This window comes from Herpailurus yagouaroundi, unplaced genomic scaffold (genome assembly GCF_014898765.1).
Source record: "Herpailurus yagouaroundi ecotype Mexico unplaced genomic scaffold, PumYag 160, whole genome shotgun sequence".
NCBI classification, from domain to species: domain Eukaryota; kingdom Metazoa; phylum Chordata; class Mammalia; order Carnivora; family Felidae; genus Herpailurus; species Herpailurus yagouaroundi.
This window is the reverse complement of record NW_024412401.1, coordinates 52,805,804-52,827,389: the sequence shown is the minus strand read 5'-3', so window position 1 is coordinate 52,827,389 and position 21,586 is coordinate 52,805,804. Positions and strand designations below refer to the sequence as shown.

Genomic DNA, 21,586 nt, shown 5'->3' with positions numbered 1-21,586 from the left:
TGTAGATAGATTAATGTACGTCATGCTCAAAAGCAAAAAAACAAACAGTGATTTGGGAAAGAGGACAAATGAAACAGACATAAAAAATAGCCAGATCGGGGTGCATGGGCGGCTCAGTCGGTTAATCGTCTGCCTTCAGCTCAGGTCATGAGTTCGCGGGTTCGAGCTCTGCGTCAGGCTCTGTGCAGATAGCTCAGAGCCTGAATGCTTTGGATTCTGTGTCTCCCCCTCTCTCTCTGCCCCTCCCCAGCTCATGCTGTCTCTCTTGGTCTCTCAAAAATAAATAAATGTTAAAAAAAAATGTTTAAAAATCCCCCAAAACTAGGCTGTTTTGCCCAGGACTGCTAATGGGACACAAGCAGGTCTGTGACTCGGTGCTTTCTGGTTTATATTTTAGTTATCGCTCTCTTATATGTTCCCTCACTTTGGTTGTTGTGTGCTTGCTAGATATTTACAATGCTTTCTGCCCTAAGAAGACATGGAGTCCTCTTAAGGGTTCCACTACATGCATTCTGTGCTTTCAACAGGTCTCGGGAGACCTAGAACAGTGTTAGGAGCACAGTAGATGGTCTGTAAATGTAAAGATGAATTGGGGAGAATCCACACTCCAGTCCTGCTCCCTTGAGAGCCACCCTAGAGAGATCTCCTTCCGGGTATCTATGTGTATGTAAACATACGTATAAAAAGAACCACAGCTAACAACTATCAGAGTACCTGTTTTATTTGGAGTCGAGAACCCGAAGCCTTGGGATGCCACACTTCCTCCTCCAGAGCTGAAAGTGCCGGCAGGTTTCTGCTCTCCAAACGATGAGCTGGCAAATCCACCAAATGTCTTGGCCCCGCTGTTTCCGAATAGATTAGAGGTATCTGAAGAAAGGAAGAATATGTTGAGAGCGATCAGAGGGAGAGAAGGGTCCTTATCTACTTAGAGCAGAAAAGACACTGCAGCGAGGTGTTTGAGGGGAAGCGAGCGAGGAGTCTGGGATTCGAGGGAGCTGAGCCGTGGTAAACACCCTCTCTGATCTGCATGTGTCTCGATGACCAGCGGTTAGCCTCTGGGAGCCCAGGTTCCGGATTCCAAAGGCACACGGTACAGGGAGCTGCACGGCCCCGGGGGACGAGGCTTCTGCGGAAGCGCACCTGTGCTCCCCCAAGTAATCAGGTCCACCCACCGGCTTCCTGCAAGACTGTCTTCTTCTGAAGGACAGGGCTCGCTTTCACTCCCCACCTCACACGAAAACCTCGCATTTTGTCAAGCGAGAGAAAACAGAGTCGGAGCCGATCCAAACCAAGCGTAACAGCTTCCGGCTGTCTGCTTTTACAGTCGGGTTGGGCGTGTTTGCTGTTGCCTATCTGCTCAGGGAATGGCAGGCGAGACGAGACAAACCACGGTGTTCCCAGCTCCGACCTGACGGGAGCTGGGGATGTTCCGAGGAACTGAAGACTTCCAGCCTGACTGCCTTTTCCTAAGCGGCTCAACGGAGCCCTTGACCTCTCAGATGCTTATCTAGTGGGTCACTCCCTCTACACACTGAATCCGTGCCAGGAATGAGAGGAATAGAGGAAATGAACTCCTAAAAACTAAGACAGGTGAGGGGTGTTTGTTATGAGAAATGCACATTTGACCATTAATAGGGACAGAGCCAAAATCCTGCATGCAGAAACACTTGGGTAACCCAAACGGCACGCTGTTTTCTATCAGGAATTTTTCCTTAACCTTTTTTTGGGAGAGGGGAGAGACAATGCGCACTTCCCCACCGTGTGTGGATGGGTGTTTTATTAAAAGAAGTCTGCACCCACAAGAAAGCAGGGAGAAGCTGTCCTGAAATCGGGTGGAGGCCCAAAGGCAGAGGAGTAGGCAGGGCGCTGCACCGGTGCCCCGGGTGGGGAACGGAGAGCTCACACCACATCACCAAGTGAGAAGTACAAACGTCTGCACGAGACTGGGCTTCCCCGGAGCCGTTCACGTGCTCACGGGGAAGGTGACGGTGAGAAGAGGGGAGTAACTCGTTCTCGAAGTCAACTTGTCCGAAGAGGTGACCCACCACTCACCTGTCAGTCTCAGGATCCCCCTGCGACCGCTAATATTTGCAGCTGCAATGCTCCTGATCAACAATCCGGGAAGTGGAGAGCCTTATCTCGGGGACACGACCACCTCAGATTTCTAGGCAGCAGTACATGGAGCCCCAGGCCACCACGTGGTCCCTGCTCTGGAAAACTCCTGCTGGCCGTTGGAGAGCTCGGCTAGGAGTGTGCCAGGCACGGACGGCGGGAGTGGTTAACAAGCTCTTTCTCATCGCCCTTGTACGCGGTGCCACAAGACTATCTGTCCCCCTTTTCTAGAGGGATTCACAGGGGGAGGCTACAAAATGCCCTCTTCAATGCTCCGAGTTAGCTTAGAGGCCACGTTTTATTTTCAGTGGCAGTACACTCGACACTGGAGACGAACGACGGGCTTCTCGGCCACTCCTTTTACTTGGCATCTCACGAACAGAGAGGACTGCAACCTTCTGACTTTGGTAGTACTGACGAGGCAAAAATTCCAAACAGCAAATCAATTCAAGTGCAAGATCCGGGGCTGGCTCTCCTCTTGGAGAAATCGGCACTACGGAGCTGAAATGGTTTTCCCGGGATGGTGCTGGGAGACTTAAATTCCTGAAGCCCGAGCACACCGAAGTTTCCGGGTGTCTGCATCCCGTCACCTCCCAGAGATTCCTCTGCCTGCAAGACGCTCTCAGGCGTCACGGCGGAATGCACAGGAGTTCTGCAGCTAGCCCTGGCTCAGAATGCCTAGTAGCTGTGGGCAAGGACTTCAGCTTCCCGGGTCCCCGTTTCCTTGGAGATACAGTGGGGACAGTGAGGGGGTCCACACGGCTGCTGTGAAGACTGGAAGAGCTGATGGGCGCAGAGCGCCTAGTCGGGCTGATGGTGGGTCCTCAGAAAATAGAACTTCCCTCCATTTAACTCTTCCTCCCGCTACAGCCCACTCATGTCCAATATAACATGTTCAACATTCTAAGACGCAGAGCAGATCAGTGGCAGAAAATGGAATCCTTTTCATTTTGTCAAGGTCGTGAGAGTCAAAACACTCAAGTTGTAACAGTTTCCCTCTGCGGTCTCTAAGGGAGCTCCACCCGGTGAAACATTCCAGGATCTAGGCTGCTTGAAGCCAGGTGGCGTCCGGTGAGGTCTGCTTCTCTCCTTCTATCTGTGCTCGACAGCTTCTCTCTCTGTCCTCTCCTAGTGCCTCCGAAATAACGCAGCCTCCGGCTCTTGACATGTGGTGAGTGAGAGGGGAACTTGGTTGTTGGGACAGTATGTTGTCATTTAAAGAGACGCCTCTTTAAACAGCAGCCCGTGGGGAAGCCTGTCTTCGCAGAGCTGTCTGGGGACTCTGGGGAGGTGGCAAGTACAGGGACAACTGGCATCTGCTCTGGGCTTCCTCCTGCTGGCATGACACGGATCCTCTTGGGTCTTTCATTTAGGGAAAACACTTGCATAATTCAACGTCAGGGTCCAACTGAAGTTATGCCTGATATAATTTATCAGAGAAGGAGGTTCTCAAGTAGCTCTTGTCCAGGATACTTTTCCAAGACATTTTCTTCCTTCATTTCTTCCTTCCTTCCTTCCTTCCTCCCTCTTTCCTTTCCTCTCCTCCTCCTCTCCCCTCTCCTTCCTTCCTTAATGTTCATTTTTAGAGAGAGAGATAGAGTATAAGCAGGGGAGAGGCAGAGAGAGGGAGACACAGAATCTGAAGCAGGCTCCAGGCTCTGGACTGTCAGTGCAAAGCCCGGTGTGGGGCTTGAACCCATGAACCACGAGATCACGACCTGAGCCGAAGCTGGATGCTTAGCTGACTAAGCCACGCAGGCGCCCCACTTTCCAAGACATTTTCTTAAAGAACATTTGTAAAGGGAGGCTTGTGGGCCCAAAAGATTCTCATCAAATGGCCTCTTTATCCTCACACAAATATGTCTTTCAGGCCTCCGAATAGAAAGAATGTGCTGAGAAAGGTTCTAACCAGTGTCCTTCGGACAAGACTCGAGGAGGCGGTAGGTCCTTATAGGTAACAATTCACAGTGGTGCTGAATTTTTAGCGACCCCGGGAGTAGACAGTGTATCTGTAGTAGAGTCTCCGGGGAAGACAGAGAGCAGAAACCCTTGCAAGGTGGGAGCTTCTGGATAAAGAGCAGGCCAACTCCAAGCAACAGTGTTCCCGGCTTGTCTTTCCCAGTCATGGCAGACGTCTGATTACTTCTCGGAAGTAAAGAGGGCAGCTTCGGGAGCAGGTGGCCTGGGGCCTAAATGTCACAAGGGAAACTGCTAGTCGCTTGATCTGTGTTCAGATATCTGTCTGCAGGGGAGCAAGCTCGATGCTACAGGGAACGAGCCCGAGGGCTGTCAGACAGGATGCACCCAGGAGGAACCGTGTCTGGCTGCAAGGCCAGGGAGATCCAGGAGGCAACATGGCGGATCAGGGCTCTGGAAACAGTCGGACGAAAGCCCGGCCGCTCCACTTAACGGCTGCCACCTCTGTCAAGTCCACACCCCTTCTGGGAACCTATTTCTTGACTGGCGAAACGGGGGAGGCACATCTGAAAGTACTGTGGTGAGAAGTGCCTGGTCCAACCACTCTGAGCAGCTGGCACACGGAACGCGGTCCCTAAAAGTCCGTTTCCTTCGGCTCGATGTCACATGAAGGAAAGGAACACAGGGACGGTGGGATTCGAGAGAGAGATCACGGTGGACCCCTGTGGCCTCCAGGCCAAGCCGCACAGAGGCACAGGCTTACAGTCACCCCAAAAGGAAGGGCGGGCTCGGCGGGTGGAGAGGAGGGAGGTGAGCCCTGGTGTTGACGCGGGGAGAGCTGGGGAGGGGGGTGTGTATGAATGACAGCCAGCAGGGCAACTGGCCGAGGCAGAGGGAACATGTTGGGGGGACAGAAGAGTGTATGGGGCAGCTCACTGAGGGCCCGGACTTTCAAGTCGAGGAGCTGGCAAGTCAGTGGGAAGCTGCCAGGGGTTCTGTGTAGGGTCAGTGGCAAAAGAAAAGCGGAGTTTAAAACACTCAGCTTGGTGTGGATGTCCAGATGCCAGGGGAGGAGGCTGGAAGCAGGGAGGGGAATCTGGACACTAGTGTGATAACCCAGATGACAACAGGGACACGGGTGCAAGGACAGAGAGAAGCAGCAGAAGAGGGACTGTATGAGAGGCAGGAAGGGAACCCGGAGAGTCCGTCTACACAGCCCGGGAAAGACGTTGCACTCAGAAGCGCCAAATGGTGCATAGTCACCCAAGAGAAAGACGCTGTCCCCAGTGGTTTGCAGAAAGCATCCTTAGTTCTGTGGTGAGGGCAATGCCCGTCCCCAGATGACTTTTAGCTCCTCCTTCTCCACTGTTCTTCTCCTTCTGGGCTACAGAGGCTGCGGTCCCTTTCGCTATCGAATCATACATGCAGTCTTAAAAACAGAATCACGTTAAGCCTTTCCCGTCCCCTTTCAAATTCACTGAAACTGCTCCGCCACATGAAAGTAAACTGCCGGTTTACAAAAAACCAATGCTTGGGAACAGGAAGACGAGCAGGTGTGTCTCAGATCAAGAATCTGGTACCATCTTCTGAAGTTTCTGGTTTCATTTTAAACCCGAATCAGAGAATTGGGAACGACGGTGTGCCAGTGAACGACAGACTGGGGTAGAGGAGGCAGCACTGACTTGCGGTGTGGTCCAGTTTCCACGATGTGAAAAACTCGCACGAAGGCTGTGTCTGGGCTACCCAGCACGAGGTCACTGCGTGCAGAACTGGGGAGCATGCGAGGAGCTGGCTCTCACGAGCCGATTGTAGAACAGGTAAGAGCCACGGCATAAGAAATGCATCAGCCAGGAGGAAAGGGGTTTTTACAAGGATATGGCAACCTAAGTCTCAACAGAACGGGTTAGTAGCGCAGCATCGCAGATGGTAACCTACCTGTGGGCGAAACTCACATTTGTAAGTAGCACGTTAATCAAGTGCCTCTTCTGTGCCAGATGCTGTTTTGTATGCTCGGTGTGATCTGGCAGAGTTCTAGATCTGCCGCTTTCTGGCTTTGTGACTTAAAAAATAAATAAATAAATAAATAAATAAAAATCACCTAACCATCTGGGGCTTGTTTCCTCATTGGAAAATGGAGACAGCGCCGTACAAGGATCCTGTTTTCAAAGTACATGCTATGGAGCCCTGCAGTTGAGGGCTGGGGAGAAGACGGGGAAACCACCCAGGCGTGTCTCTGGTTCTTGACCCCTGCTTCCAAGCAGACCTGTTTCCATCTGTTTCACGCATCGGGATTCTGCTTAGAAGTTCACCCGCAGACACAAACGGTTTTTGAAAACTGCTAGACTCGATTTTTAGAAATGCTTCATTCTAGGATTTGAAATTCGTCCTGGCAGACTGAAAGCTACAGAACAAAGATTTCGGATTATGTAATTTCACAAGTTAAGAGGTCTGTGTCTCTTGACTGTAATCTTTCCTTATATATTACCAGATGGACAGTGACATCAAAACAGCTAATCAGCGAATCTGGAGACTCAGGATCGAGAATTTTACTTTTAACTGCATGAGCCTTAACGCGAAGGAAATATCTGTCCTGTGTGTGGAACATCAGCTTCCGATTCATGAAGATCTTGGACAGCACAGCGGTCGAGAGATGCTTCGTGTGTAGTGCGCTAAATGAGGGACGCAGGGATGAAGACGACAGGTCCTGAGTTCCCTTCTTAGCCTCCACTGGCGGTGGGATTTTTTTTTTTTTAAAGATGAAAAAACCCAAATTTCTTTCATTTCCACCCATGAATAGACGGATCAACAAAGAATTTGAAAAATTAGCTGGAGAAAAAAGTGCCAGCAGAAAGATACAGCTTCAGTGGAAAATAAGACGAAAATGTAAGAGATGGGAAATGAAGGCTCCAAGTTTTGGCCAACATTTCTCTGTGGCAGCTGAATTTTAAAGCAAACTCAAAGAACAGTACTACACAACGCAACTCCAGATGCTCCTTCTCTGAGCACACTCAGCTTGCTCGGCTGCATCTATGCCTGTCCGGCTGCATTCGCTTCAAGTCATTTCAACCCTAAGAAACAGTGATTTGGGCCTTGGGAGAGAAGGCGGGAGGAACTCAGGGCCCAGATCCTCACCCTGCAGCTCTGATGTCTTTTCACGGTTATGTAGGACATCTCATTAAAAGACCAAAAATAAAAAAACAAAATAAAAACAGATCACACGGCTTTGGTCCGTCTAGAGGCCTTCCGGACCCCCCCTTTCCTTTCTATGCTTGGCACCGAAGCTCTGATACCACCACGGGGGCGACAATGGCACTATGGGGCCAAGGGACCGGGAAAGCGGTCTCAACTTACTTGGAGTGGCTGCAGACCCAAACCCCCCGCTGGCCGAGCTGAATGGGTTTTTGTTGGCCGCATCCAGGCTGGGTTTCCCTCCAAGGCCACTGAAGAAACCTCCCCCTCTTCCAGTGTTTCCAGACCCAAACACGCTCCCGCTGGAAGAGGGCTGCTGAAAAACAAAAGGGGCAGGAAGCGAGATAGGATGAGAGGTCATCATCAAACGGCAGGCCACATCCGCGGAAAGAAGGCGCTCACAGCTGGGACAAATGGAAAAATCAAGAGCAGTCTGATTAGTTCTGGGACGGATGCTCTAACAACCACAAAAGAAGCTGGACCCTGGACAGGGACTTCCTACGAGTCAGAAGTTCTCAAGCTATTCTGTGTCCACAGTTCTCTGAAAACGTGATTTATGGCAGGAGGGAACTTTGAATGTTTATCTGCCTTGCTGCCTGCATCTCTGCTTGACACGATGCCAGGGGCAGGAAAACCAGCCCCTCAAGAGTTCCCCTAAATGAGAAAGTTTAAAAACATTTCTAGGCGATTATGAACACCACTCATTTTGACTCCTCTAGTATTTGGCTGAACTCATCAGCAGCTGATGAGAAGTGATTTACAGTGTCTTTTCTCCCCATTTGGGCACTTTTATTTCATAATGACTTTCCCATCCTGCAGAAATAAGCTTAAATTAGCTCCATTGTTGAAATGATGACCATAGCTGAATTTTGTCCAAGTCTGCAAATCTTATGCTCAGAGGATGCTGCTAACTTAGGGCGCGTGCTGACTCAAAGCTGTCTCAGGAACCACACGCTTTATTTCTGTCTGGAAATTGGTGCTTTAGGGAAGACCAGTGCTAGATTTGAAGGACCATTAATATTAGTTAAGTGTGAAGTCTTCTTGGCTGTGACAGAGGCTTTTAGAAATGGGTCACTGCACAGGAGCCTTAGAGGAGTGTCCTTCAAAGGCAGGCAGAGCGGTGCTGAAGTCCGTCTTCTGTGAAATGGGAATAATGAACTACCCAACTCAAAAGAGTGCGTTGGGGCGCCTGGGTGGCTCGGTCGGTTGGGCGACCCACTCTTCATTTCAGCTCAGGTTATGGTCTCATGATTCGTGAGTTTGAGCCCCGCGTCGGGCTCTGTGCTGACAGCACGGGGCCTGCTTGGGATTCTCTCCACCCCCGCCTCCCCGCGCCCGACGTCCTCTACTCTTGCACACCTCAAAATAAATAAACATTAAAAAAAAAAAAACCAACAAAAAACAACCCACAAAATGGCGAGTGAATTAAGTGTGCTAAGAAACGTGATGCACTTTAGAATCGTGCCTGGAATATCACTGTATGTTCAGAAAACGGCTTTTTAATATTTTCACAATGATGACAACAGGCCAATGACTGAGGACGTTCTATATACTAGGTACTTTTCCAAATACCTCACGTGTACTTACGTAATCCCTACAAAAGTCACACCTCCAGGGCACCCCCCCAGGTGCGCAGCCACCACCCTGGTCTGAACCACCTCACCCTGACTCGTTCCCTGGACTACACAATTTAGCCGGGGTCCTGTTTCCGCTACAAGCCATGTTCGCGCAGCATCTAGAGTAACACTTTCGGGCGGCAGGCAGATCATTAAACTCCTATTTAAAAATTCCACAAGACCCTACATGATCCGGCCCCTGTCCACCTCTGACATCATCTTGTATCATATCCGCCCCCCCCCCCCGCCTCCATGGTCTAGTTACAGTGATCTCTTGTATTTGAACGTGAGAGGCTAATTTTTACTGGAGGGTGATGTACTCATTGTACCTGCTTGTCTCTCCTTCTCTCCCCCCTCCCCAAACCTCTTTGAAACAACAGTAAGAGTTTTACTACGACCATTTAATGATGAGTAATAGCGTTTGAAAACCTGGAATCCAATCCAATCACAAAAGCATAGGCTCTGATACCTAGTAGCCAGGCTTTGCGAGGAAGGAAGAACATGGCAGTGAACGCAGGCAGCGTGTAGAAAACACCAGACTTTTTAGCTGGCTTCCATGCATCAGGCTGAATGAACCGCCAATCTATGGATATTTTTGCTGTACCCAAAGATGGCAATTTTGGATGCTTCAACCTACATTGTAAAACTATGACTTGAGAAATAATGACTATCTGTAGAAATGAATAGAAGGGGATCGCAGAAGTAGCTGTGAATTGATAGTTACTGCATCCTTATAAATGGGTTATTAGAGAGAGTTCCATTCATTTTAATTGCAGTAAGTTACAATAGTTTTTAAAACTTTAAATTATGGAAAATCTCAAAAGTGTACAGGAAGTAGAAGGGGCCGCCTGGGTGGCTCAGTCAGTTAAGCGTCTGACTTTGGCTCAGGTCACGATCTCATGGTTCATGAGTTCGAGCCCTGCATTGGACTCTGCACTGACAGTGCGGAGACTTAGGATTCTCTCTCTCTCTCTCTCTCTCTCTCTCAAAATAAGTAAACTTAAAAAAAAAAAAAGTAGAAGAGTACAATGCTCCTACCCTATACTTATCCAGTTTCAATGAACTCACAGCCAGCTGAGTCTTTTTTCTTAAGCTTATTTTGAGAGAGAGAGAGAGAGAGAGAGAGAGAGAGAGAGAGAGCGCGCGCACACAATGAGGGAAGGACAGAGAGAGAATCCCTAGCAGGCTCCACACTGCAAAGCCCAATTTGGGGCTTGAACTCATGAACCACGAGACCATGACCTGAGCCAAAGTCAGATGCTTAACCAACCCAGGTGCTCCATCTGAGTTTTATCTATACCTCATTTATTCCCCTCACCTTTTATTAGTATGAAGCAAATCCTAGACATCGTTTCAACCATTGATTCTTCTAGTATAAATCTCTAAAAACATAAACTATAACTATTACCACTATCATGCTAAAAATATTAGCAATAGTTCCTTAGTATCATTAAATAGGGAGCTACCAGATCCAACCTTGTAATGTTACCAAAAAGAAAAAAAATCAAACCTGAATCTCCCGAAGCCTCCAGACCCAACCCCCACTTCACAGGAAGTAACAGAGGACAGGGGACCAAGTTCACTTGGGAGCTATAACATGGGAATGCAGTCAGCAACCAGACCACAGGAAATTCTACAGAACAATTGACCTGCTTCATTCAACAACCGAATGATGAGAAACAACGAAAGGAGGCAGGACATGGAGGGGTCACCACCTATAGATCGAGACACTCAGGGGACCTATCATGCAGTCCCAATGTGTGGACTGGATCCGATCCTAATTCGAAGAAACAAATGTAAAAAGGAACAAGACACATTGATGAGTCTCCTTCAGAAAGGCATCTCCTGACTATGTAACCTAAATCCTTTTCCCTGATTACTATCACGTCATCCTGCTTTACTCTCTTTGTAGTACTAAAACTATCTGAAATTAAACTATTTTAATAAACACCCATCAAGTGTGATCTTCCAATCCATGAACATTGGATGTCCATTTTAGATTGTGCATTTCCTTAAACAATGTTTTACAGTGTTCAGAATGTTTTGCACTTGCTAAATTTATTCCTGAGTATTATATACTCTTTTTGATGTTACAGAAAATGGAATTTTCTTGCATCCATTTTCTGATGGTTCATCGCAAAGGTGTAGAAATAGGTTTTTGTTTTTGTATTGATCTTGTATCCTCCAACTGTGCACCCATTCGTTAGTTCTAATAGTGTTCTAGTGGATTCCTTAGGATTTTCTATATATACCTGACCACGTTATCTGCAGATACAGTTTTACTTCTCCCTTTCCAGTCTAGATACCTTTGATCTCATTGTCTTGCCTGACTGACCTGGCTAGAAACCACATATGCCTTTTGAGATTCATCCACATTGCTGCATGCGTTGGTATAAGCATTCTTAAGTCTTTTTTATGGACTGATATTTTCAGCTCTTTTGGGTAAATACCTAGGACCGGAATTGCTAAACCATAACATTAGTGTATATTTAACTTACTGACAAATTGCCGAACGGTTTTCCAAATTACCATTTTATACTCCCACCAGCGATACATTAAGAGATCTATTTGCTCTAGATCCTTTCCACGTTCTTTTTGTTAGCCCTTAAATTTTAGTAATTCTAGCAGCTACGGAGCAGCGTCATATTGTGATTCCAATTCGCATTTCTCTGATGACTAACAATGGTGGTCAAGTTTTCACATGCTTATTGGCCATCCGTGTACCCTCCTTTGTAAAGTATCCGTCCACGTGTTTTGCTTTCTTTACATATTCTGGACAGAAGCCCTTTGTTTGTTACGTGTATTGTAAATATTTTCCCCCAGTGTATGCCCTGTCCTTTAATTTTATCACAAACTCTTTTGATGAGCATCACTTTGTAATTCTGATGGCAGTCTAGTTTTTACATTTCCTTCCTTTACGGCTAGTGCTTTTTTGTGTTCTATGAAATCTTTGTTTCTCTAATAACGGTTTCTTAGCAGTGGCATTATTGACATTTCGGGCTGGGTAATTCTTTGTTTTAGGGGGTTACAGAATGTTCAGCAGCATCCCTGGATTCTAACCCCTAGATGCTGACAGCATCCCCGACTCGTGAGGACCAAACAGGTCTCCAAACATTGTAATTGTGATATTCCTCCAAAGGGGTGAGGGGCAAGTGATCCCATTTAAGAACCACTGATCTATTCCAAGGTAGCAAAGATCTTTTCGCCTTTTTACTCTGGTTGTCATGTTTAACATCTCCTCATAACCACACATTATCTCCCTCTAGGTCCTGAGTCTTTTTAGCTGCTTTTAAATTTTTCGTTTTGTATTTGGTTCTCAGGAGCTGATCTATGATGTGTGTTGGTATGGCTTTCTCGCATTTATTCCGTGCAGGGTTCACAGTCTCTTTGATTTCTGGATCCCTGTTTTTCAATGCATTTGGAAAAGCTTGGCCATTTTTCTTCAAACATTTTTTTTTTTTTCCTGTTCCATTCGGTCTCCTCTCTTTCAAGGACTCTGATCACATATACAATGGACTGCCTGATACTGTTGCACAGGTCATTAATGTTCTGTCAGGTTTTTTTTTTTTCCAGTCTCTCTGAGCTACACTTAAAAAAAATAATAATTTGTGTGTGTGTGTGTGTATATATATATATATATATATATATATATATATATATATATACTTATTATTTTAAGCAGGCTCCATGCCCACTATGGGGCTTGGCCTTACCACTCTGAGATCAAGTGTTGCATGCTCTGCTAACTGAGCCAGCCAGGCGCCCCCACTCTGAGCTTCATTTTAGCTAGTTTCTACCGATGTCTGTTCAAATTCCCTGTTCTTCTGTAGTATTCCCTCTGCTGCTATGCCTGTCTAATCCTATTTTATTTCAGATGCTAGATTTAAACTTCAGATATCGATCAGGACTTTCTATTTATTTTCGTAATTGCCAATGCTCTGCTGAGATTCCTTATTCAACCGTTCTTTTCTCTTCCTGTAAATCCTTGAGCACAACAGTTACTTTGAAGTCTCTGCCTGCTAATTCTAGTATCTAGACCATCTACAGGTTTTTTCTGGTTGTTCTCTAAAATATGATTGTGGGCACCCTTTGTTTTTGCCGCTTCGCAGTTCTGGGCAACAAGAGATTACACAGCTGTGCAAGCGCTTTCTGCTTTTTGGTCCTGCCTTTACTTCCTTTCCCTTAACAAAAGTGGGGGGTCAGTGGATAGGGATGCTTTTTATATTGAACAAGTTACTGTACTTGCAAGTCTTTTAGGCCCTGATTGTTGTTGTTGTTGTTGTTGTTTTTAACATCTTTATTGGGATATAATCCATATACCATACAACTCACTGGTTTTAAAGTATAAAATCCAATGGTTTTTGGTGTATTACATTATTAAGTTTTTAAAATTGTGGCAAAATATCATCTTGTCATTTTAACCACTTAAGTGTACCATTCGGGGGCACTAATTCTATTCACAATGTTGTACAACCATCACCACGGTCTATTTCCAAGGCTTTTTCATCCCCTCAACCCAAATTCTCAACCGTTAAGCATCACTCCCATTCCCGCTCCCTAACAGCCACTGGGGGTCTCTGGTCTACTTTCCTGCTCTATGAATTTACCTATTGCAAATACTTCATGCAAGTGGAATCATACACACGATTGGCTCTTTTATGTCTGGCTTACTTTATTTAGCATAATGCATTCGGGGTCCATCCACATGTAGTATGACTGGGAACTTCATCCTTTCGGAGGACTGAAGAATATTCTACTGTGTGTACAAACCATATTTTGTTTATTCAGTCATCTGTTGATGGACACTTGGGTGCTTTCTTCCTTTCAGCTATTGTGAATAACACTGCTGTGAACACTGGTGAACAAGGGTCTTTGGCTTCCTGCTTTCAATTCCTTTGGCTATCTACCCAGTAGCGGAATTGCCGGGACATCTGGTAGTTCTGCGCTCAGCTTTTTGAGGAGTCACCAAATCGTTTCCCACAGCAGATATACTATTTTATATTCCAACCAGCCTCGTGTGAAGATTCCGATTTCTCCACATCCTGGTCAACACCTGTTTTTCTCGGTTTTTGTTTTGTTCAATAACAGCCACTGGAGGGCTATGAAGTAGTGCTCTCATCGGTCATTTGTTTTGCTTGCCCCCCCCCGCCCCCCCCATTGCCAGTAATTTCTTCTGGCTTCTTCCCTTGCCAGTACATTTCCTCAATGTGCGGCATGGCCTCCCTTCCACCTTCCCAAACCCAGACCTGACACACACCCCCAGAATCTGCCGCACCATCACGCTCACCTATGTTGGGCTCCCTTCTCTGGAAGTCAACTCCACAAGGCGTTCTGCCACTCTGAGTCCCACTGGGACAGACCGTTTTCTCAAGATGGTCACAGCAGTATTTCTAGACCCATGAGCTCTTCTAGAGCAGGAGGTGAAGTCTATTTTTTTTTTTACAGCTGGGTGGGATTGTAGGACTGCTTTGAATACCAGGATGCCACACAAGTGATGCTTTGTGACGAGGTCATAAAAGGTTTTATAGCTTCTGCCTGCTCCCTTTCTTGAAATTTCTCCCAGGAATCCAGTCACCACATTGTGAGGAAGCCCAGGCCACAAGGAGAAGCCACATGCTGACGTTCTAGTCAAGAGCTCTAGTTAAGTTCTGAGCCAACAGCAAAATCAATCACTGGAGATATATAAATGCTGTTAGGTTTTGGGGACATTTGTTACACAGCACAAGATAATTCGAATAACCACAGGGTAAGTGTGATTTCTCCACTATATGGATTTTGCTTGCTGTTACAACAGGAGTTAAGGTCTTCTGTATCCTAGCCACAATCTACCTTCTACCCTTAAGATTTTTCTGAGGATACTCCTATCATCTGAAAGTTCATACATTTTTACAGTGTGCATCATGCGCTAGCCACAGTCCTACAAAATGAGCACACAGCAATAAATGCAACACAGAAAGCCCCTTGTTATCAGTAAAAAAACAAAAACAAAAACAAAAAAACGATTTGAACTTCTGGCCCCTCCAACTGCAAACGTAATTTCTGCGAAGGAAGAATATGGGTAGGGCGGCGGGGGGCTAGTGACCAATATGGAGTGTATCACAGTAAGTTTTAGATCTCTCGGCTCCACATCATGCCTGTGAGTCCCCCGTGTGGCTCCAATTTATTCATTTTCCTAGCTGGATAAAATTCTATGCCAGGATAATACAAATTCATCTACCCACTGGAATACTGATAAACATTTGGTATGCTTCTAGTTTTTGGTTATTATAACAAAGTTGCTACAAACACTCCCATGACCTGGTGCCCACGCTCTTGAGTTTCTCTCAAAGCACACACATGGGAGTTGGAGCTGCCTGTCTTTGTCCAGTCATGCCACCTTGGAAGGTGGTTGTACCAAATCACAACCTGACCAGGGGTGGAAGCAAATTTCCTTTGCTCTGCACATTCGCTGGCATTTGGTATCGTTGGGCTTTTAATTTTTGCTGTCGTATAGGTCTAGATCTCTTTGTTGTTTTGATTTGTATTGCTAATTAAGTTGAGTATGTCTCTTGGTCCTTTGGCTACCCTTTAGCTTCTATAGTCTCTTATTTTTTCTTCTTTACACAAACTAATAAAATATACGTAAAACTTACCGACTCCAGTGGTTTTAAGCGTACGATTCAGTGGCATCGAGTATACTCACGATGTCGTGCAACCAACAGTATCTTCTTTTTGGAAAACCTTTTGCCTATTTTCTATTGTGTTTAAGTTCACCAATTTTCTGTGTAGAGAGCTCAATGAGTTTTGACACGTAACTGATTATAACCGTTCAAGACAGCAAACATCGTTTTAGTGCTCTAAAAGGCTCCTCTGTATCCCATGTTTCGTGCCCTAAGACCAATCACTCTTCTGATTTCTATCATGCAAAGTTTCGCCTGTATTTGCCTCTTTAGGTACCTGTACTCTCGTGTCTGGCTTCTTTCATGTAACACTACGTCTGTGGGATTTACCCCTTTTGTCTCGTAGAGAAGCGGCACGTTTGATTTCGCTGCTTGATAGTATTCCGCTGAATACACATAGCACAATTTACTTATCCGTTTTTCAGCTGGTATGCATTTCTTGTTTTTAGTTACTATGAATATACCGCTAGGGACACTTGTATCCATACCTTCTAGTGAACAAAGGCACTCGTTTCTGCTGGTTACATGTCTAGAAGCAGATACGCTGGGTCAATAGGAATTTTGTGTATCTAGTTTTGACAGTAGCAGGTGCTTTTCCAAAGTGGTTATACGGATGTATGCGCTCCCCCCCCCCCCCGCAACACGTGGGAGTTTCTAGTCGCTCTACCCCCTCACCAATATTGGGTATTGTCAGCCCTTTCAATTTTAGCCATTTCGGTGGGGGTGTAGTTGTCTTTTTTCTTTTTGCTTTGTATTGTTTATATATCCCGAATACAATTATTCCGTCAGTTTTATAGGCTGTAATTTTCCTATTTCATGGCTTGCTTTAGCCCAAAATTAGCAGAGCCGTAATTTTAGTGGAGTCAGATTTTCCTTCTGCCTGAAGAGTATCTTTTAGAATTTTCTTCAGGTCTGCTAGGCATAAATTCTCTCAGTATCTGTCTGAAAAACGTCCTGATTTCCCTTCACTCTGTAAAGCTACTTTTCATGAGGTCTAGAAATTCCAGGTAGACCGACCATCTCTGGCTTTCACTGTCACCGCTGAGAAGTCAGCTGTGAATCCAACTCTTCCCCTTTGAAGGTAACCCGTCTTTTCTCCTGAGCGCTTTTAATGTTATTTCTTTATAGTTCTGTATAATGGGGCTTGGAATCAGTTTCCTTTTACGCATTGTTTGGCATTTGTTGGATTTTTGAATCTGTGGGTTAGTGTTTTCTACTGGTTTTGGAAATGTGTCTTTTTCTCGAATTCTGTCATACATTCTTTCTCTTTCTCTCTTCTCCTCTGATTAAATGTTAAATTTTCTAAGATTTTGCTTTTACGTTTTCCATCTGTTTTGCTCTCCATGATGCATGCCAGATAACTTCATCTGACCTACCTTTTATAGTTCAAGGGTCACCAAAGTATATAGTTCCGTGGGCTAAATCCAGACCACTGCCTGTTTTTGTAAATAAAACTTAATGGAAACATAATCATGCTCATTCATTTATTTACGGTCTACGGCTGCTTTTGCGTAGCATCAGGCAGCTGTGATGGAAACTACATGTGGCCCTCAAGGTCTAAAATATTTACTATCTAGCCCTTTGCACAAAGTCTGCTGATCTCTGTCCCAACGTATTATTACTCTCTTCGGCTGGGTCTAGAGATTTTAGATTTCCAGGATCTTAAATTTCAATTATATTTTCTATTAAGTTCCATGTGGTTCTTTTTCAATTCAGCTAGGACACTTTATCTCCCATTCTTTACTAGTATGCTCAATTTTGCCTTTTATTCCTACTGGACTCGTAAAACGATGGCTGCTTTATAGTCTAGGAGTCTTCACAAATGTATGTCTGATGGGTATTCTGGCCCTTGCTCACAGTTCCTTGTTTCCTTTTGTGACTGACTCATTTAGGCGTGGGAATCAATGTCCTTACAAAGTGTCCAAGGCCCAGAGTTAAGTTGCTTTTCGTCAAACGGGGTCGGTGCTGCTTCTGCCGGACATCTGCAGACATCACCATCCCACGATCCTGTCGGGCCACATTCGCAAGCCGAAACCAGTGAATCTGGAGTCCCGGCTTGCCTTGGGGGAGGGTCCCTTTTAAACTCCCCACTTTGTGCACATCTCCGTGATCTCTGTCCCTCTGTCCTTTGCAACTATTAAAATAGGAAATGATAATTTTCTCAGATGAATAAATGCCCTCATGGCACAACTGGCTCTTATGCTCCGATCACTTCCACAGGTACTCATTTTCCTTCGTCAAACACCTTGTCAGCTGCCCAGTGCTTTTCCAACTATGGTTTTTATGTTTTGTCTGCCATGTTTAGCCATGTCCGGCGAGGAACCTGGTTTAAATGACTTAACCTGCCGTTACCGGCTCCGAAGTGCCAAAGATCACGGACTAGGGCAGAGCCTAGTCTTCAGAGGAAAAGGATGATGAAGAAAACCCCTTCTGGAAGATGTGGAAGAAACATCTAATATGCCTGCTGTTTCATTAATTAACAGGCAAATACCAAACCACCTTTGGAAAGCCACCATCGCGTCTGATACATCAGAGTATCTTTCTTTATTCTGATCTGAAAGCAGCTGGCATGTGATGTAACAACGCATTTCCTCCGGGCCCTGCTGCTTTCATGGGTGGAATGGGGATAATAACAGCCCCTCCCTTAGAGAGGCACTAACGATGACGTGAGTCAATCTGTGTAAAGCCCTCAAAACCGTGTGCACACACAGATAACAGCTAGACACACTGAAGCAACTCAGGTCACCGAAACGAGGACATACAGCTTAGTTGAGGGCCCATACGTGGTTTCTGTTCAAAATTATTCTTTTTGTCTAAACAACCATTTAAGAAGGTAGAAACTATTCTTAGCTCAAGGACCTTAAAAAAAAAAAACCAGAACAACAAAGAACAAAAAACAAAACACCACAAGGCCGAGGAGCCGATTTCAGCCCACGAACTATAGGTCAATTCCTGGCCTAGCAGAACAGGCAGAAGATTGATAGAACTCACGCACTGTGCTTTTAAAGTGCTCTCCTAGAGGACTGTCAAAAAAAAAGGGGGGCTCAAAATTGTAGCGATTCTCTGGAATCAGAGGCTGAGACTTCCGTGTCCCCAAGGGAGCTAAAGAAGGCAGAGCTTGAGAACCATGTGAGGCCGTTTGCTGGCGTTCGACACACAGTACGAACTGATTACACTGTGTGGGAACAACGTGGATGGGTCTGACACGTGTTGACACGAATGGAGGCAAACATACATCATTTACCTGGCCGAAGACTGTCCCGCCCGTACTGGCTGCTTGACCAAACAAAGAACCAGTGTTGCTAGACCCAAAACCTGGAAAATAAGAAGAAAACAAGTTTAATTTGGATGAGTCTTTTACGACATCAAGTATTTTGTTTTCAGATGGCATTCTAAGACACCGGATAACAAATGGACTCAGGAATAAAATCTGTTTTCCTATATAGGCAATGGGAGAAAATTATGAGTAATGAAGGCCTTTCTCGGGTCATCGTTAACGTTCTATTAGACTGTAAATTCCCAAATCCTGAACACTGAATCCTTGTCTCCTGCCAAAGCCCAGGCTGGTACGGTGGGCCACACTCAGGATAGCTTTTCCTTGCTTTGCGGTCAAGGAGTCTTTCCAGTGACTGACTTAACGTCACAAATGTTTTTACTCCTTGGTTTCCTCTGATCTCAAACACCAGGTTCTCCTGAGGTACTTCCTCTTTTTTCCAGGTGGCGTAACAGGGCTGAGGTGCTGCTATGAACTGGGCCTGGGAAAACCAGGCGGGCCTGCATGTTAGCAACCAAAGAGCCCGAGCCAAGGAGCTGGAAGACGGGAGTTCCATGGTCATCCCTGTCACTGATCTCTAGGTAGGTGAGCTCAGGCAAGGCTCAATTCCTCCACCAGGGCTGGAGCAGACTGCTCAGGTACCTTTCCACATTGTTACTAGATGAAAGAAGACTGCTTCAATGGTTCATACTTGCGTCAGAACAGTTTGATTATACTTGTGCCTGAGGGACTGTCAAGTTCAGACTGCAGAGAAAAGGATGCTCCCAAGAGCGCGCTGAACACCCTTCTCTTTAAGCCTCCCCAGGCCTTTCCCCCTTGCGACACCACATGAGCACATTCCCCAGAACTCAGGCCGGCCTCCTGACAGGGCAGCAGGTGGAGCTCAGAACCGTCTTTCGGCACTCTGTCTGTCCTTGGAGCTGAACCCGGCGGGAGCGTAACAAACATTTGCGGGAGGAAGGAAGGACGGACGGACGAAATTTCCTTGCTAATAAATTATAAACCATCTGCAAATAAATCATCACCAAGTGAACGAATGGGCAGTCACTTATACTCTTGCCCACCAAGAAATCATTAATCCCTGTTTCCCCCCTGCGGCCTAATTGCTGAAGAAATTGCCTTTCCTTAGATAGTTACTAGAAATTGAAACTTAGAAAATATTCTCAAATTGTCCTGTTGATAACTTGTGGAAGTGAAAGCAGCTGAAATGGACACGCAACAGTGGGTTATGTTTTACTTTATTTATTTATTTATTTATTTTTTTTAATTTATTTTTTTTTTTTCAACGTTTATTTATTTTTGGGACAGAGAGAGACAGAGCATGAACGGGCGAGGGGCAGAGAGAGAGGGAGACACAGAATCGGAAACAGGCTCCAGGCTCCGAGCCATCAGCCCAGAGCCCGACGTGGGGCTCGAACTCACGGACCGTGAGATCGTGACCTGGTTGAAGTCGGACGCTTAACCGACTGCGCCACCCAGGCGCCCCTATGTTTTACTTTAAAAAGTAGTAACATTTAGGGGTGCCCGGGTGGCTCAGTCGGTTAAGTGTTGTACTCTTTGTTTCGGCTCAGGTCACAATCTCGCGTTTCGTGAGCTTGAGCCCCGCGTCAAGGCTCTGCGCGGACGGTGCGGAGTCTGCTTGGGATTCTCTTCCTCTCTCTGCCCCTCCCCTGCTTGCGCGCGCGCTCTCTCTCTCTCTCTCTCTCAAAATAAATAAATACACAAACTTAAAAAAAAAAAAGGAACATTTAAAGATATGGGTTGTTGTTTTTTTTTTAAAGTACGCTGAAAACAGGCAAAAAACCCTTTTCAAATGTTAAGTATCTGCCCTTCTAGCAAGCAAGAAGGTGTCAGAGGAGGCAGGATAGGAAACGCTGGCAGGGCAGTGAACTAGGACGAGGCACCCCGGAGTCTGGTTCTGGCTCCACGATTAGCACCTCATGACATTAGATGGGTCTCCTCGAGCCTTGACGGTTTGGGACGGAATAGCCTCCAAAGCAACTTCCAGATTTAAAGGTTCAGCTTTATGAGTCGTTCGTTATTTGCCAGGACCTTAAGCTAAAGACGCCTGTGTTCTTCCCCATGGAACTGGCTAACGGGAGAATCTGCCGAGCAGCCCAACTGCAGCTATGGTGACGAGGCCAAGGAAAGTCGCGAGGCCGCCGGCACTCCAAGCGCCCTTTTTGCATTTCTCGTTTTCCCTTTTCTTTTAACTCAAAGGCAATACAGGTTTTTTTTGTTTTTTGTTTTCTTCCCCTGCAAATATTTCAAATGACAGAGAGGACAGAGTCTTCCGTAAATTCTTACCTGAAGCTTGACAAAAGCTAAACCCAGAAGATGACGTGGTCGTGGTGGCGGCCGAGGTGCCACCGAACACGGAGCCTCCCTGCCCGAAGCCGGGACTCTGCCCGAACGCGGGAGGGTTGCTTTGGCCAAACAGCACCCCTCCTGTGTTGGCAGAGGACTGTCCGAACGAGAAGGAGCTGGAGCTGCTGGTGCTGGAGGAGGCACCGAAGACGTTCGCGCTGGTAGACGCCGAGGTGGAGGCCGCGGGCTGACCGAACGCGGGCACCGAGCTGAACCCAGGCTGGCTGAAGGAAAAGACGCTGGCGGGGCTGCTCGTCGACTGCCCGAAGGCCGGGGCCTGCCCGAACGTCGTCTGTCCGAACACCCCGGTGGCCGACGCGCCAAAAGCGGGACCGCCGAAGCCGGAGCTGCTGGCGGGCGGCGTGGCGGCGGCCGCGCCGGCCGCGCCTCCCGCCTGTGGCCCGACGGGCAGGCCCCGGCCTTCGGGCAGTCGACGAGCAGCCCCGCCAGCG

At 46.6% G+C, this 21,586-nt stretch overlaps 1 protein-coding gene across 1 annotated transcript in view; it reads right to left on the bottom strand.

The window, feature by feature from the left end:
- NUP214 (nucleoporin 214) overlaps window positions 1-21,586 on the bottom strand; it is a 96,581-nt gene that overhangs the window by 7,840 nt on the left and 67,155 nt on the right. The window contains exons 30-33 of the mRNA XM_040482665.1: window positions 21,075-21,539; window positions 18,738-18,808; window positions 7,381-7,534; window positions 715-867 (exon numbers count right to left, since the gene is read on the bottom strand). Of these exons, the coding sequence (XP_040338599.1) occupies window positions 715-867; window positions 7,381-7,534; window positions 18,738-18,808; window positions 21,075-21,539 (843 nt within the window). The remainder of the gene's footprint in view (window positions 1-714; window positions 868-7,380; window positions 7,535-18,737; window positions 18,809-21,074; window positions 21,540-21,586) is intronic.